At 46.9% G+C, this 16609-nt stretch overlaps 2 protein-coding genes across 6 annotated transcripts in view; one reads left to right on the forward strand and one right to left on the reverse strand.

Annotated features, from left to right (window-relative positions):
* Positions 1-16609, reverse strand: part of LOC116844468 — a 75579-nt gene that overhangs the window by 17356 nt on the left and 41614 nt on the right. The gene's annotated exons all lie outside the window — the stretch shown is intronic.
* LOC116844464 (homeobox protein Nkx-2.4-like) overlaps positions 6014-16609 on the forward strand; it is a 35978-nt gene continuing 25382 nt past the window's right edge. Inside the window, exons 1-2 of one of the 2 annotated variants that reach the window (XM_032815979.1) lie at positions 6014-8306; positions 15929-16236. In XM_032815979.1, the coding sequence (XP_032671870.1) occupies positions 7544-8306; positions 15929-16236 (1071 nt within the window). In that variant the 5' untranslated portion in view covers positions 6014-7543. The remainder of the gene's footprint in view (positions 8307-15928; positions 16237-16609) is intronic. The other variant, XM_032815980.1, reaches the window with a different exon arrangement.

Below are 16609 nucleotides of genomic sequence, written 5' to 3' on the forward strand. Positions count from 1 at the left end.
GGCCGACTCGAGTCGTAGCTAACCGTAAGCCCGTATCGAAAGTATATGCATTGTAATCTTTGAGTAGCGTATATAAATAATTTTTACGTTTTAGCATTGACCAATTGGAATCAGCAGTCGTAGTCGGCAGTCGAATCGGCCTGTAGTCGATAGTCTGATACAGGCTTTAGTAACGTTAATGAGTAGTTATTTTTTACTAATTTTACACTCAATTATGCATATGCATAATTATATGCATAATATATTGTAAATGTAACATATATAATTATTATTAAATCAATTAATATTAATATATTAATTAGTTTTATTAATGTTGGGTGCTTTCCAGTTGCGTACACTGTGTTGCACAAAACCAATTTATTGGTTGCATATTATCTTACAAGATATTTTAGATAATATGTAATCAGTAGACTGGTTTTGTGTACGTGTGTGTCAAGATGTGTTAAGCAATTGGAAAGCACCCGTTATAAATTTAAATATTATTATACAAACTTAACCGACAGCACTAAAAGATGTTGTAGGAGCTTTGCATCCATTACTTTAGAGGGCGCATTGAGAAAGCGTCACAGAAATTTTCGAGTTTCTTAAACTGAGTATTGGCGATGACTGCTGTTGGAGATTTGAACTTGAATAATTGGAGCGAAGCAAGTAAAAATTGAAATTAGATGATTTATCGTGTTTTAATTTTTAATCAGCAATCCTTATTTATCGATATTTAGTTTGATGCGGACGTAGTTACTTTCGGGCTCCTTTCTGCATTTCCAATTTTCTTATTTCACATCAAGATTAATTAATCTTGATATGAAATAACGATTTTGATGTGAAAAAAGAAAATGTGAAAATACAGAAAGGAGCCTGAAAGTGACTACGTCCGCATCAGACTAAATATTGATAAATGAGGATTGCGGATTAGAGATTAGAATACGATGAATCGTCTAATTTTAATTTTGACTTGCTTCGCCTCAATTATTCAAGTTCAAATTTCCAACAGCAGTCATCGTCAATATTCAATTTGAGAAACTCGAAGATTCTGTGACGTTTCCTCGACGCGCCCTCTGAAGTAATAGATGCAAAGTTCCTACATCTTTCAGAGCTGTCGGTTAAGTTTGTATAATGATAATATTTAAGTTTATAACATTAATAAAACCAATTAATATATTAATATTAGTACAGAAATCTCAACTAAGAAATTTAGGTAAAAAGAAATTGAAATGTAGTTATATGGATGTTCAAAAATATTCTTTTAATTAACGGAAAAGGTTGATCTAACTGCATAATATGAGAAATTTTATCTTTGAATCTCATATATCATAAATAGGATCTACAATGTGAACTTAAGCCATAAAACTTAAGCTTTAAGCCTGAATACAGTTTATCAAATAAGAGTGTGGTCGACTTTACTTAGTAAAAGTTGGTAAAAGGTATCGCCTTAAATTTTTCGTGAGTCGATAGAGAGAACCTCTCTCTTTGATGCACTATTAAAAAAGATTTAATTGTCATTGATATTTTGTAAAAGAAACACGTTGAACGTCATGAGTGCCAAATACGTGTCGCGCTACGAGGCTGTGTTCCTTTACATTCCCCCAAAAAGTTCGAGAATGTCGCAATCAGCGGCTGCTAAATATATGAAAAAGTCGAAAGCATTCGTACAGAAAGTGGGTGCAGCGGTATAATATGGCAAAAAATATTGATGATTTACCAGAACGTGGTTCGATAGGAAAAGTGGATAAAAAAAGCGAAAAACAAATAGTGAATATGTTTTCATGGAATCCTGACTTAACGCTGCATCAAGGACAAACAAAATTGAAGCAGAAAGGTTTAGATTTATCGCACGAAACTATCCGAATCTGTCTCCTAGCTTAGAACATGAAATGGCGCAACGCAATAAAGAAATCTCTGTTGACTGAAAAACACGTGAAGAAGCGACTCGCTTGGGCGCGCGAGAACATTGATCGAGATTTTAGCAATATAATTTTAGCAATATAATTTTTACCGACGAATGCTCTGTATGGGCACGTTGTATTCTTACGCGAGCCTGATCAACCCCTATCAATAGGCTTGTCTGGCGACCCGTTAAGAGTAAAGGTACAGAGTAAAGGTTCATCTTTGGGGCTGCTTCTCAGAGCAGGGTTTTGGCACTTTACACCCTTTACCTATAACCTGAATGCCGAGAAAATGGTGAGAATCAAAAAGGCTTTGTTAAACGTCTATCAAACGTTGGTTCATCGACAAAAATGAGGACTGGATTTTGCAGGAGGACAACGATCCCAAATATCGCAACAAGCTCTGTACCGAATGGAAGAAGCAATCTGGCATCGTTACACTGGATTGGCCGTCGCGATCGCCCGATGTTAATCCTATTGAAAATGTGTGAGCATACATGAAGTATAAACTTTGTGGAAAACGCACGTACACTTCGCAGTAATTATCTCGCGAGATTCGTCGGATTTGTAGGTCCTTGCCGCTAGAATACGCCGCCAATTTGGTTGAAATCATGCTTCAGAGATGCCAGGCATTTATCGACGTCGATAGTGATTGGACGCATTATTAACAAAATTGCATCTTATTTTTCATCAAGTACAATGCATATATGAATGTGAAAATCTTGTTTAATAATTTTTTTTTATAAATTAACTCGACTACTCTCTTACTTGACAGACAGTAGGTAAAACAGAAATAAAAGCACGATGATAGTTAAAATAATAGCCGTTATTTGGTCCTGGCGGTGCTATAGATGTTGACAGATGTCTAAAATCACCGCTAGTAGTCCATTATAACCGATCATAGCAGATTATATAATCAAAAGTATTGTAAGGCCATAATCAAAGAGTATATTCCATCTACCTAGCATTTCATCTCAAGAAAATTGCTGCTGAAGCCGCCGAAATGATTTGTACTAGATATAGTGATAATGCTGTAAGTCGCACAACGTGTAAAAATTAGTATAAAAAGTTTCGCAACGAAGATTTTAATTTTAACAGAGAGACTCACGTTCTAGACGAACTGTCAAGTTTGAGTCGGACAATTTGCAGATATTATTAAATCAAAATATTTAAAGAGCTATTTCTGATCGTTTGCATCAAATAGAACAGATTTGAAAGGAAGAAAAGTGAATATGAATTAATTAAAGAGAACAAAGTGTGCTGATAAGACACAGCATTGTCTTTGCTAGGTCGATTCAAACAGGATTTTTTGCACTAAATCATCACGGATGATGAAAAGTGGATTCTATAGGACAATCCTAAACGCAAAAAATTATTAATAGATCTTGGTCAACTGACGACATCCACTGTAGAGCTTAATATCCATCAAGAATGTTTTGTTCTGTATCTGGCGAAACTGGAAAGCTATGCTCTATTATGAGCTGCTAAAACCGGATGAAATAGTCACGGTGGACCGCTACCAACAGCAACTCATCATTTGAGCGATGCATTAAAGAAAAAAAGGCCTTTTACTGGACAAGGAAGCCGCAACGTCATTCGACTACATGACAACGCACGACCACATGCTGCTAAAACGACGAAGCAGATCATCTTCGTGTTGGGTTGGGAACTTCTCCCGCACGCGACGTATCCACCAGACATGGTGCCCTCCCAATTACCCCTTATTCTGGACGATACAGCATTATTTGACTGATACACACTTTAAAATAGAAGTCCGAAAAAGCATCAATGATTTTATTGCTTCGAAGCTAGTGAACTTTTATCACCTGGGAATTTGCAAGCTGCCCGAAAGATGGCGGAAGATTATCGATAATAACGGGGAATATTTCGATGATTGAGCTCTTTTTGTTTGTTTTCAAATAAATATTGAATTTTGCCAAAAAAGCTAAGAACTTTCTAATTAATAGATAATAAATATATTGAACTAATTACTTTAATAATTGGACGTTTGCAAAATCTATTCAACTGGAAGAAATGATTACAACAGTTTCCTCAAGATTATTGAATAACGGAAAGTATTCAAAGAACTGCAAATTGCAATGATAGAAATTTGCGCGCTCAGACGCAATTGATGGCAGCGCAATAAGTGATACGGACGTTTGTTACCTGTATAGAGTACATACATAGTAATTATTATTAACATTGATTTTTAACGGAAACAGTAACGATACATCAAATATTATCCAGATAAAGTGATATTTACCTGTTCCTTATACTGTTATAGCTCTTACTCGATGATGATCTCTAACATTATGTTTTGATAGAAATAGCAACGATATCTCAAGTATTATGCAAGCAAAGTGGCATTTGTAGTGCCAGGTAAAATCACAAACAAAAGAAGAAAGAATATTTGAAGTATCTTTATGCTGTTTCTCCACAATAATTAACAGTTATGAGTATACAGGGTGGTTTAAATACTTTTTCTTCGATGTATCTCGAAACGCAGCCAACGTTAGATGAGAAAATTTCTTCTTGAATAATTTTCGGAGGATTATTTTCCTTGCATTGAGAGAAAAAATGTTTAAGAAAATAATAAATATTTATTTGATAGATACTAATGATTGAATGGTAAATCGACTGAATGTCAGGTTTGTTTCGAAATGCGCCGAAAAAAAATTATTCAATTCATTCTACAAACGTGGGATCAAAAATCCCTGGTGATTTTGATGATTCTATCCCTAATAAATGTCAAAGCAATATTAATGTCTTCCAGTTTTGATTTAAACATTTTCAAAGTTAACGTTATTTAAATACGCGTACATCGTGACTGTCTATTAAAGAGCTCAATATTACTTTCGTCTTGGTTATTCAAAGTATTGAATGTATATCCAAATACACATACGTCCCACCCAAAAATTCCTAAACTGAAACCGGCAGACCAATGACATCTGATTGTACGTTTGACAGTTAAACATTACGAGGCGCTTATTTTATACTTTTTTTATAATTTTTCAGTTAAATCAATCTACATACAACCACGATCGTAGTTAGTAGCTGACGAACTGAACTGCGTCTGTCAGGGATGCAAATGTAAAGTAGATTGCGAAGAAATCGCTTCTCTTTGATGTGCTTTGGAATAGACGGAATCGCGTAGACCGACTCTGCACTAAATTAGCTGGTTAAGTTCGATAACGTTCGAATGAGACATTAAAGTAAGGACGATACTTTGTTCAGACACGTTGTTTGTCCAGGTACTAGACTCGCGACGATTTTAATACACCAGTCTTCACCAGCGCGGTAATGCGTTCAACAGAATACGCTATTGGGCACACTATGAGCAAAGCGAACCTCGCCAAAATCACCCACGTGGCAGATCATCGAATCAACACCACTTAACGTAACGTTCCAATTCGCACGCGTACGCCGGTTAGCTGCGCGAGACGAAAGACGATGATAACGACGGGTATCCTGAGAATGTACGAGGATCCTTTATGTAGTACCAACAACGGCAGCAGCAGCAACGGCAACAACAGCAACGATGACAGCAGCAACAGCAGGAATAGTAGCAGAAACTCAAAGCTAAACCCAAAACTCGAGAGATACGGATTCGTGCGCTTGCTGACGATAGCCGTGACAGCCGACACAGATCGAAAAGTAGGTACCGTCGGTCGCTGACGAGCCACGGCGAGAATTTCGGCGCGTGTGTGCCGTCCAACATTTTTCTCTCGCCGCTTTTTCCCCGCCCTCCGGACCATCCTTCCATCGCAGGATCCGGTGATGAGGATGGTGCCGGATGGGCGGTCTCTGGGCTTGGGCGGGCGCGTTGCGTTTTCACATAGCAGCCGCTACGACCTTGCGGCACAGCCTAGTGCTCGCTTCGATAGGTTGCTACGTTCCATTTCGATCCGCTAGGCTCCAACGGGATGACTAGCAACGGCGGGAACCAACTCCATCGGTCGACGGCGGCGAAGCGCCGCGCCAATCGACGACGAGACAGCATGGTCGCGCCACTCGATTGGCGAGACTCGCCCAATGGCCGTACGGAGGCCTTAGCATCTCCACTTCTCCCATCGCAGCCTCTCCTCCGCCTCTCCGCGGCGTATGGAAACCCTTCTCTCACACGCAAAAGGGGACATCTCATCACGACTCTTGGTAGCAGGCACTTCTCCGTAGTGGGCACTCCACTCATCGTGTCGTCGTACGGGTTCTCCGCGAGAGGCTGTGGGGCCTGTGCCCGGGCGGGCGAGCGAGCAAGCGAGCGAGCGAGCGAGTGAACGAGCGAGCGCGAGCGCGAGCGGGCGAGCGCTGGTCGAGTGGGTCTAAGCGGCCGTGAGGACCTCTCCAGGAGTACCCGACAGAAGTCCTCTCCATTCATTCATCCATCCATCCAGCCAGCAAGGCAGGCAGCCACCCAACCAGCCAGCCAGCAAGCAAGCCAGCCAGCCAAGCCAGCCAGCCGAACCAGCCTGCCAGCCAGCCAGCCAGCCAGCCAGCCAGCCAGCTAGCCAGCCAGCCAGCCAGCCATCCATCCATCCATCCATCTATCCATCCATCCATAGAGAGCGGCTCCTCTCCTACAGAGAGAGAGTGTATCCTCGACGAAGGTGGAGGCGAAGCGTAGAGTGGTACATTTACCATCGTCTCTCTATCGACGGAATCCAAGGACTCGAAGACCCCCGAGTGATTTCAGTCGGCCGCCGGCCGGCTTTGGCCGGCCACTGTCCTCGACCACGTGTGTAAGGTCGCCGTTGTGGGTGCCGCGCGACGACCCTCTGCGACCTTGTTCCCCTCGCGCTTCGTCCGTACGTACGGATTCGGGATACGTGGTGTGAAACGCGTTCTCTTATCGCCCGCCGGTTGACTCCCCGCTTCGATTCTTCCGTTCGATCACGTGTCGGATTCTTCGTCTTTGCCAAGCCGTTGTCCTGGAGAGCACCAAGGAGACGAGGACGGACGCACGAAGATGGATACAAGGCACTGTGCCGTCGGCGATCTGATTGTGAAACGCGAGTGTAGTGACAGATAAAGCAGCCTCGAGCTCGACAACTACCGAGTACAAACGTTCATGTCCGCGGAGTCTCACGACTCAGTGACTTCCCGTGGGACACTCGTGCCAGTGCGTCGGAGGAACTCGCGGGTTGCGAACTATGTGCGCGTCACAGCGTCATCGAGATCGCGGCATGAGAACAGGGGACGATTACTGGCTCGAGGCGGATGATCGCGAGCTTCGCGTCGATTATGCGAGCGAGCGGCTCTGGTGTTCGTGAAAACGGAATCCGTATCGACTCGCGTTCCACGTTCGCCGATTGCGATTCGAGTGATACTGCGAGTGCATAGTGACAGTCTCGTGCAGCGATCTCGGGTGAGCGTGAGTGGACCTTTGAGATTCCGTGGAGACGATTGGACCTGGTGTGTACGAGTTAACCAACCGAGCGCGAGAAAGGAGAGTGTACCGAGACTCGCCAACCCAAGGATCGCGCCCGGAGCACATTAACGACGCGATTTTAACGACGCGGTGAGAACCGCGGCGAGTGTACGGTCGTAGCAGAAGAGGAGCACTAGCGTCGGAATGTTGTCACGCCGTTGTTACGGCTAGCGCCGGCCTCATCATTCCGCGAAGCGCGAGCTTCAAGTACTTCGACGGCGTCGGGCTCGCCGAGATGAGCGGTGGCAGCGGCGGCGGCGGCGGCGGCGGTGGCGCAAACGGCGGCGGCAATCAGGGCAACGGCGGCAATGCTACCAGCTACCACCAGCACCAGCAGCAACAGCAGCAACAACAACAGCAACAGCAGTCGCAGCTGGAGCAGGCCGGCCTGCTGTCGGACCTCAATGGCATCGACCTGGCGATGAGCCTGTCGCCGAAGCAACACTCGTCTCACGTCCAAGCCGCCGGCGCTCACACGACCCCCTTCAGTGTCACCGACATCCTGTCGCCGATCGAGGAATCCTACAGGAAGCTCGAACTCGCCGCCGCAGCCGCCGCCGTCGGTGTCGGCGTTGTCACGCATCCCCAGGGCTCGCCTTACGGGAACGCTTGCGGCGCTCGGGTAGGTGGTAACACCGGTAGCTCGAGCGCGAGCAGCGGCAGCCCGCCGCTGCACGGCGGCTCGACGCCCGGCGGCAGCACCCCCGGACCGGTTTCCTTGGCCAACGGGGCCGCCCCCGTTGGCGGCGGCGGCGGTGGCGGCAGTGCCGGCGGTACCAGCGGCGGCATGAGCGCCATGGGCAATCCTTACGCCACCATGCAGCTCACGTCGCAGTACCAATACTGCGCCGCGGAACTCTCGCCGTACCATCACGCCGGGCCCGGCGTCGGCGCCACGGCCACCGCCACGGACCCGATGCGGTCCCACGCGGTATCGTCGCACCATCATCCCTGGTACGCACCGGCGCCACCGGCCACCAACGACCCGCGCTTCGCCAGTGAGTAGTATAGCAGCAAGCTTGTTCCTTCGCTCGCGGTTTCGGGGGGTGACGTGACCATAACGACGACGGCGACGACGACGATGACAACGTGGTATGCTGCAGTCTTAAGGCTCGTCTACAACGCGCGGAGTAAGCTTGGCGTGTTGAAGTGAGAGATGGGAATAATTTATTTCGCTTACACTCCTTATGTACTCTAACTGCGTTACACCGGAAGTATTTCTCTTACTCAAAAGAAGCGAAATAAATTATTTTTATTTCTTATTCTCAACTTATACGCCAGACTTATACTCCGGGCATTGCAGACATAGCCTCGGGCGACACCGCGCTGAGAACGTTTCCGGGGGACCGTTCGTTGCTACGTATAATTTCGTCACGTTTTATTTTTCTTTTTATGAATTTAACGTTGACACTCGATATGTGCGTTTGCGTTCCATTATCGCGTTGACTTGTCTCGATTATCTTTTCTCGTTCCGCTAAAAAGAATCCAAACTGAGGATCCAAATGTGTGACATTTGTTTAACGTGAACATACGATCTTCCGTGTACGCGATATAATTGCGCGTTAAGAACGACGACTTAGCATTTATTAATCCTACTTGTAGTCTCTTGTTTTCTGTCGCTGAGAGCCATTGAAAGAGTTACTTCTCTACGCTTGTATTTGTGTTCGCGGGAGATACGATCCCTCTGGAACGTCAAGCAGGTGCAATGAAACGCGAATGAGGAAAACGATCGGTATTGCGTGTACGGTTCGCGTTTAACGTGCGGGATTACCTGCTGTTTATCGTTAATCGTGACTTTCCATCGCGCCATTCTAAGAGCGTGTCTCGACTACCGAAAAGATTACGTAACACGCGTACGCGAGAGGTAAATGGAAACTTAGGTAGGAGAATACTACAAGTCGCGAGTAGACATCTCGAAAGGAAGTTGCTTGAATTGGTTGAAAGGAAGACGGGTTATGCTTGACACGGTGGCATTTTGCTCTGAAAACGCAGAAAGGGAGAGAAATAGAAGGAAGAGCAGGGGGGAGAGAAGAGAACCTCGAAGCGACTGCAAACATGACACGTATGGTGCAAATAGTTCGTAAGTTACTCGGCTCGTTTTTCACATGAGGAATGTCCGAATTCTCAGATTTCCACGAGCAGGTGTCCCTTACCGACAGCTAGATAGAGGTGACGACGAGATTCTTCTCGCATTCCGATCAAACCGACCGGAGTATTGCCGTACAAAGTGATAGAACTCGAGGTGCTGTGTAACAACGACGCGCGAATCGTCTTACGTTGACAGAGAACGACTCTAGCCTTGCATTGCGGTTTGCCAATCGCTACCTAATTCGTCTAACGCGATTCAACGTGGCTCCACGACGAGAACGTATCGCCGACAAATGTCAAAGGTGCTCGCAATTTGCAGGAATTTGATTAACGAGAGCTCATGTCGCGAGGATTAACGTGACTTTCGACGCAGTTGTGACAATCTCGGTCGAGTTTCGTCGACGGTGCTTCATGTTGATGAAAAGCCGCCGTAGATGGTAATTTCCGACGTCGGGACGCGGCTTTGCCGCTACCTTCGTCTCTGCACGCTCAATGCCGCTCGCGGTCCCCGAGATACAGAGGAAATATATTTCGTTAGCTACGTCCATTTACATGCTCGTCGCGAATGGACGAGGGGAGCCCCCTCCGCGTGGGGCTCGTCTACATATCGATTAATTCAGCGGCCGCTTCGATGGATTGCGCCTCGGACAGTTGGTCTATCTGTCAAACGCTACCGAGTTATCGAATGCAAACATTCGTTCTCCGTCAGCCTGTCAAATGAGTTTTGAGGGGCCCGTATTTATCGGAGGCTCGCTGGTAGCCTCGCACGGACTACGCGCTCGCACCTACCTACAGAAAGAGAAAGAGAGAGAGAGAGAGACAGACGTTGTGCCTGACGACGATCGTTAATATGGAAATCAATGTCAATGTCGGACGTCTAAGCGCGAATGATCCACACCTGTTATTTAGTCACGACGGGTGAGTGAAATCTCTCTTTAGGGCCGCTACTGAGGATTCGCGCGTGGAGTTATAACGTTATCGGATATTCATCGAGATCTCGCGTGTAAATGCCGGAAGCGACGAGAAACGACCGGGAAGATAGAGAAAGGGCGTGCGACAGAGAGAGAGAGAGAGAGCAGACGTTGTACTCTCCTCGTGTAATCACGTCGGGATGAAAACCTATCTCGCGCACCAGCCACCATTCCTTCCGCCTTGCGAGAGTCACGTCCCTCGCGCTTTTATCGGCGCTATAACCGGCTGGAATCATGGATATCTTAGCTCCATTTAGGGATCGACGAGAGTGTCAGTCAGTCTCTCGTTACAAAGTCGACGAAAGAGTATCATCGTTAATTGGTAACGAGAGCCCGCCGGGTTTCTCTCGGGTTTTCGATCGTCTTCCAGTGTAACGCTACACGGTCGACGGAACGACCGAAAATCTCGCTTCTGACTCTTCAAATTCTCGACTCTCCTCGAAATTTTCTCTTTCCAGACTCCCCCGAAAATTTCTCTTTTGCGAAAATCGAACTTTTACTCCCGTTCGTCTCCGTGCTTCGACACCCAGATAAACCTTCACGTTTGTCGCGACGTGAAACGAAATCGGTAAAATGGCAACTTTGCAAATATTTTAATCACATTTATGAAGCAAGTATACAAAAATTCTGGCGAGATTCACCATGTTCCTTAGCAAGATAGATCTTACTGACAGTTTATTCCTGAAACATATTCCTAGAAACATGATAAAATCGAAAAGAATTTATACGAAAAAAGAAAGAAGCTATAATATTTTCTCTCCATGTAAAAGTTGCACTCTCTTGCAGATTCTCGTATTTTATATGACACATTGTTCCCAGCAAATCCACCTATGTGATAAACACGAGCATCATGAACTGCTCATAAGGAATGCGTCTTGTACAAGTGTCTCCCGATACAAAGTTGCCGCCAAATTTGCGTGCACCTGTCTACCCGGCTATTTCATTTCTCTCTCTTTTCGATTCGAGGGGCGCGCTGTAAATGAAAGTGGAGAAAGAGAACACGGAGATCTCACGACGAAGTAGTTTTTAAACGACGCGGGGAGAGGCGATCGGCGTGAAAGCGTCTGTCCGGAAAGTGCGGAGGTTTCGGCACTCGTGGATCCATTTGGATGTCCGGAGCACCGCGCGAGTCTCGCGTTTCAGTGTCCACAAAAGGCCGTCGTGCATACCGCCGTCGGCCAACAATGCGTGCGTCCTCCGTGCGACTTGTGTCAACAGGCATTCGTCGTCTCGTCTACGTGGATTTCCGTCCGTCGCACGCGCCACTCCACCGCGAGAACCGATCGTTACTCCATATCGATTCGGTGGACGGGAAAGTAACGTGGCCGGTGGACAGCGTCGAGGATTTTAGTTAAACAAATAAGCGGGCCGCCGGACTCGGAAACCTCCTCCTCCTCCGGAGGGGGATGCGCGCGAATGCGCGCCTACGTCTTTCGAATTCGATTTCGCTGGACTTACCGCCGCCCCTTGCAAAGCAAACAACGCGTAGGGAAACCCCTACGACGCGTTCCTCGAGGGAGAACGAACGCCGTCCGCGTTCGCCTCCCGACCTCGCTCGATTGTTTCCTCGTCGATTCGCGATAAATTACGAAATGACGGACCTTATCGGAACAGGGGGAAGCGAGGGGGCGCGATATATGCGAAAGACTCGCTCGGTGGCTACCTCTTTAACGGTGCCCACTTGACGCGACAATTTATCTGTCGCTAATGACTGCGAAATCGAGCGATCCGAATTGAATCCACGATGATTGATTGTTCATCCGTCGCTCTCGACAATCGCAAAACTGAATTTTTTTTAGCTTAACGATATCGCCGCGGGATCGTTCATCGTTTCGTTAATTATCTCAGATATCGCATCCGTGTACAGGAATTGGTAAACATATTCATCATTAATCTGGTCTCTCTCTCTCTCTCTCTCTCTCTCTCTCTCTCTCTCTACAGTGAGATATTTCAGGATATTTTTATATCGTCACTTTGTGCCGCTGCTATTCACAGGCCGACAGCTTCCGATGATACATTGTGTCGGTCAGTCGGTCGCGTTGTCCGCGATTAGCATTTTAATAAACCTCCATTGTCGAATGCCCTGCTCTCATCGCCACGTGCGCGTTATTTATACACACCCCAATGACCTTTCCTTTCTCTACGGCTTTTTCTACGAATCGTATCGTTTCATACGCATTAACCGTGTTACACGCGTCGGACACGAGTGATGTAACACGTCGTTCTCGAGCCGGGACGAGCGAACGTGGTACAGCCTAGCCTCTGGACGGGGCAGCCGCCGAACTTGCCACGTGAATCGCGTTCGACGTAACGCGATAATTACTACGATGACTCGTCGAAAGAGGAATCTGCCTCGCGAGCCAACGAGCCAACGAAGGATGCGTCCGTGACGCGGAGCGAGAAATCTCCGACTTCTGTCACCTATCTAATACCTAATTGGAATTCGAAAAATCGAGACGTAGGTTTGCTCTCCGTCGTTACGCAGCATTATTGCGCCCCGAAGCGACGCCAACCCGGGCTGAGGGAGGCAGAGAGGGAGGGAGGGAGGAAGGTAGGGGGCAGAGGAGGGTGTTCGACGTAAGGCGAAGGCGCGACGTCGGTGGCCGGATAGGCCGTTGGAGGAACGTCAATTTATTTAACGAGCTCCTGCACGCGCGTTGTTCGCCCACCATCGGGATCCGCCTTTCGTGTATTGGCAGAAGTTACACCGAAACATTCCGTCCCGTCAGTCGTAGGTATCCACGTATTCATTGTTCACGACGACCGCTGACGAGGATAACGGTCGGGATAACGCTGTACCACGCAAAGTTTTACAAGCCCGGTATAACTCACTACTATGTAACAACGCGAGGCAATCGCGCTTCCTCTCGTGCGAGGATCTTCCACGAATTTTCCGAGTCGACATGACAGCGGAAGAGGATTAGATTCAACGTGTAATGTATTTTAAGACAAATCAGGTGGAAAGAACCGAGTCTCAGGATCGCGCAAGTTTCATCGCGCAGAGTGCGATCGAGTCAAACTTGATGCGTCGATTGAGTCGGATCAACAATCCGACGCGGAAAGGGATTTTTCGTCAACAATAAAAGCTTCATGAAACTGATACGTGCTTGTATACGTAACACAGATGCTCTTTCAATCGCTAAAAAAAGTCCGATTCAATTACATGATACAAGTATCTTACCTCCATTTGGAAAGTTCAGTTACTGGATCAGATAGTAAATACAAACAGCAATGGATCAGCTTTATGATCGCCTCGTTGAATTGAACATTCGGATCAAGCTTTACACACAAATAAGGCATCAAGAGAACGCGGAAATCTCGCTGAAGGAATTAGAGAATAGTTGCCTTATTATACAGAAGTTCGAAATTGAGTTTGTTCAATCCGATTCGAGCGATAACTTCGGAAACAAGGATGCTATTCGCGAACGTCGACGGCGATAATCGCGCACGGAGCACACATAATCACACGGTCAGTACGCCAGGGACATCAGTCGATGCGACTCTCAGTGGTTCGTCAACGACTCGCGATCTTCAGCGTTCGATCGGGGGAGGCTCGCTGGTCAAGTCGGCCGCTGGCTGTGATCGGCAGTCGGCAGTTGCGAATTACAGGCCATGCTAACGATAACGCCGCGGTCCGGATATCCGCGCGTAATGAGAGGGATAAAAATACACAGCGCGCGCGCCGCCAGCGAAGATACAGTATTGCTTACGTTCGGCGAGCGTAAGCGCGAACGTAAGCAAGCGTCGGGAGGCCTGCCGGATTTCTTCCTCTGGAACGGACCACGCCGAGCGGCGGAGAGAGCCCCGGGGTAAACAAATTTGACGGTATTTGTTCCTGCGCTCGAGTGGTATTTCTTTCTCGCCCTCGACTCCACTGACGGCTCCGAGAACACGTTCTCACAGACATAATAATTCGGGTACCTCATCTTGGACCTCCCGCGCTCGGTGACGTAGCACTTTGCGCACCTAAATCGTTCTCTTTGTCCGCGGCCAGGCGCGTTCGTTCCTGACAGCCCTTCGCCAACTGACAAGGGATGGACCGTGCTCGCTCGCTCGCTCGCTCGCTCGTCGGGTTTCGGTAGCTCGAATTCGGAGAGAGAATCGCTCGGCCGCGTCATCATCGTGGATCCGCCGCGGGACCGTTTAAGTATTCCACTTTTGCTGCTCGTGCGAGCGCGCGCGCGTACACGGGTTACGCAGGGACGACCCCGATCGCATATCTCTCTAAGATATACTGAAGGAGTCAAGGAAGTAGTGTATACCGAGTCGAAATTTTGATCCTACTTTCGACCTCAATATTCCAGTTAATGCCGATTTTGATAATCTGAAATCTCTATCAAGCTCTTTCGACTCGATTTAACCTACTGGCTTTGCCGGGAAGTCCTCTTTGGGACTTACAAGTGACATTTTGTGTGTTTCTGCTATTTAGGGGCGCTAAGCGGGATTTCAGTTTCTGTGTATATTACACATACACTGATCTTTGCAGAACATACAGATGTTAGGAAATTCGGGTCTATAGTGGAATTAAAATTTCGATTCGAAATTCTAGCCTGTTCATCTTGAAATCGTACTAATTCGTATACGAAAAATATCATGGAATGATAAAACAACTTGTCGTTATCATTCGTTCTTGACTGGCGGCTTCTTTTTATACCAATCGGGCTTTTTTCGTCAAGTACCAGTCGCTGTGTAGACGCAATGTAATTGTACACGGGAAGATAATTAGATTCATGTAACTGAGTTTCTGTTGCCTGGAGATCAGGCGAGAAGTCAGTGGCGGGAAACGATCTCTGTTAATGCGACCGAAAACATTTGTCTGATCCTTCGTCTGCATTAAAATTGGGTTGGGATAATTGAGGACAATTGACTGTGTATATTGGAAACCTCTTGCTGGAATCTTTCTGCCGCTTCAACCGACTTCTCGTCCGGTCTTCAGGAAACAGAAACTCAATTATATACGAGTTTTCTTTTTTATATGCGTCAAATTTTTCCGAAGAACGATCTCGTATAGTAATGTCACGAAATTGTATTCAAGCACAAAGAAAATTCAACGAGTACGCAGAAATTTTGAGTAAAAATAAATTTATTCTTGCACGGAAAAAACAACTCCGCTGAATGTGACTGAATTTCCATTTAGCTGGAGAGAACAGGGACCAGACAGAATGTAATGATATGATACCTTTGTTATCGTATGAATATTCGTCCGAACAGTCAGCTGCTTTAGAAAGCAATCGAGATAACTGGTGACAATTGACACACTAAACAGAAATCAGCAACAAGAATCTTTCTGTTCCTACAACTGAACTTTCTCTGTCTGTCCCCTGTTCTTCCCAGACGAGGAAGAATCCTGTCACACTAACAGAATCGTATTTCCCTCATGCCAGCCGTTCCGCCGCACTTTCCTAAGAAGGCAGCTTAAGGGTTAAAGAATGTTAAGCCGTTTAAAAGTCGTCCCATCGCGACAGCGGCGTCCGGCCACGACCGAGAGGTTAATAGACCCTAGAAATAAGTCTGCGGATCAGGAAAAGACCGCGAAGTATCATTTCCGCTTTGCTCAATATGTTTTGCAGTCTCGCGGCTGATGGGTGCGGCGGCGGGCGCCGGGACCAACATGGCCGGTTGTTCGGTGGGCCAGTCGATGGGCGACGTGACCAAGTCGTCGGGAATGGGGGTCGGCGTCGGCGTCGGGGTCGGGGTCGGCATGGGCGTCGGTGCGATGCAGTTCCCCCTCGCCCAGAGACGGAAGAGACGCGTGCTGTTCACCCAGGCCCAAGTATACGAGCTCGAAAGGCGATTCAAGCAACAGAAGTACCTCAGCGCGCCCGAACGAGAACACCTAGCGTCCCTAATTCACTTAACGCCTACTCAGGTACGTAATCGGTGCGTATTCGGCTACTTGCCGAATAATCGGGCCGAGCAACCGGCCGAGAAATCCGGAGGCGACCCTCTCGCTCGCTGATCGCGCGCGCGAACGACAGTGACTCGCGTTCTCCGACGGGAAGTCGTATGGTGAGACGACAGGTCGCCGAAAGATACCAAATGCTTTCGCGAACGCACGATTTCATTCTAAAATGTATTGGCAATACTGAAAATCTGTAATTCACATCACGTACACTGTACTGAAGAAAAAGTGTGTTTGATACTTGTAACTGTAATCTTATGGCGAAAGAATTATTGTCAAAAGAGTCACTTTTGTACAGCATTACTGTAGACAGAGGGAATATTATAGTTTCTTTTGCATA

The sequence above is a fragment of the Odontomachus brunneus genome, unplaced genomic scaffold, assembly GCF_010583005.1.
Source record: "Odontomachus brunneus isolate Ranch 3 - 2012 unplaced genomic scaffold, Obru_v1 Obru_scaffold_041, whole genome shotgun sequence".
Taxonomy (NCBI): domain Eukaryota; kingdom Metazoa; phylum Arthropoda; class Insecta; order Hymenoptera; family Formicidae; genus Odontomachus; species Odontomachus brunneus.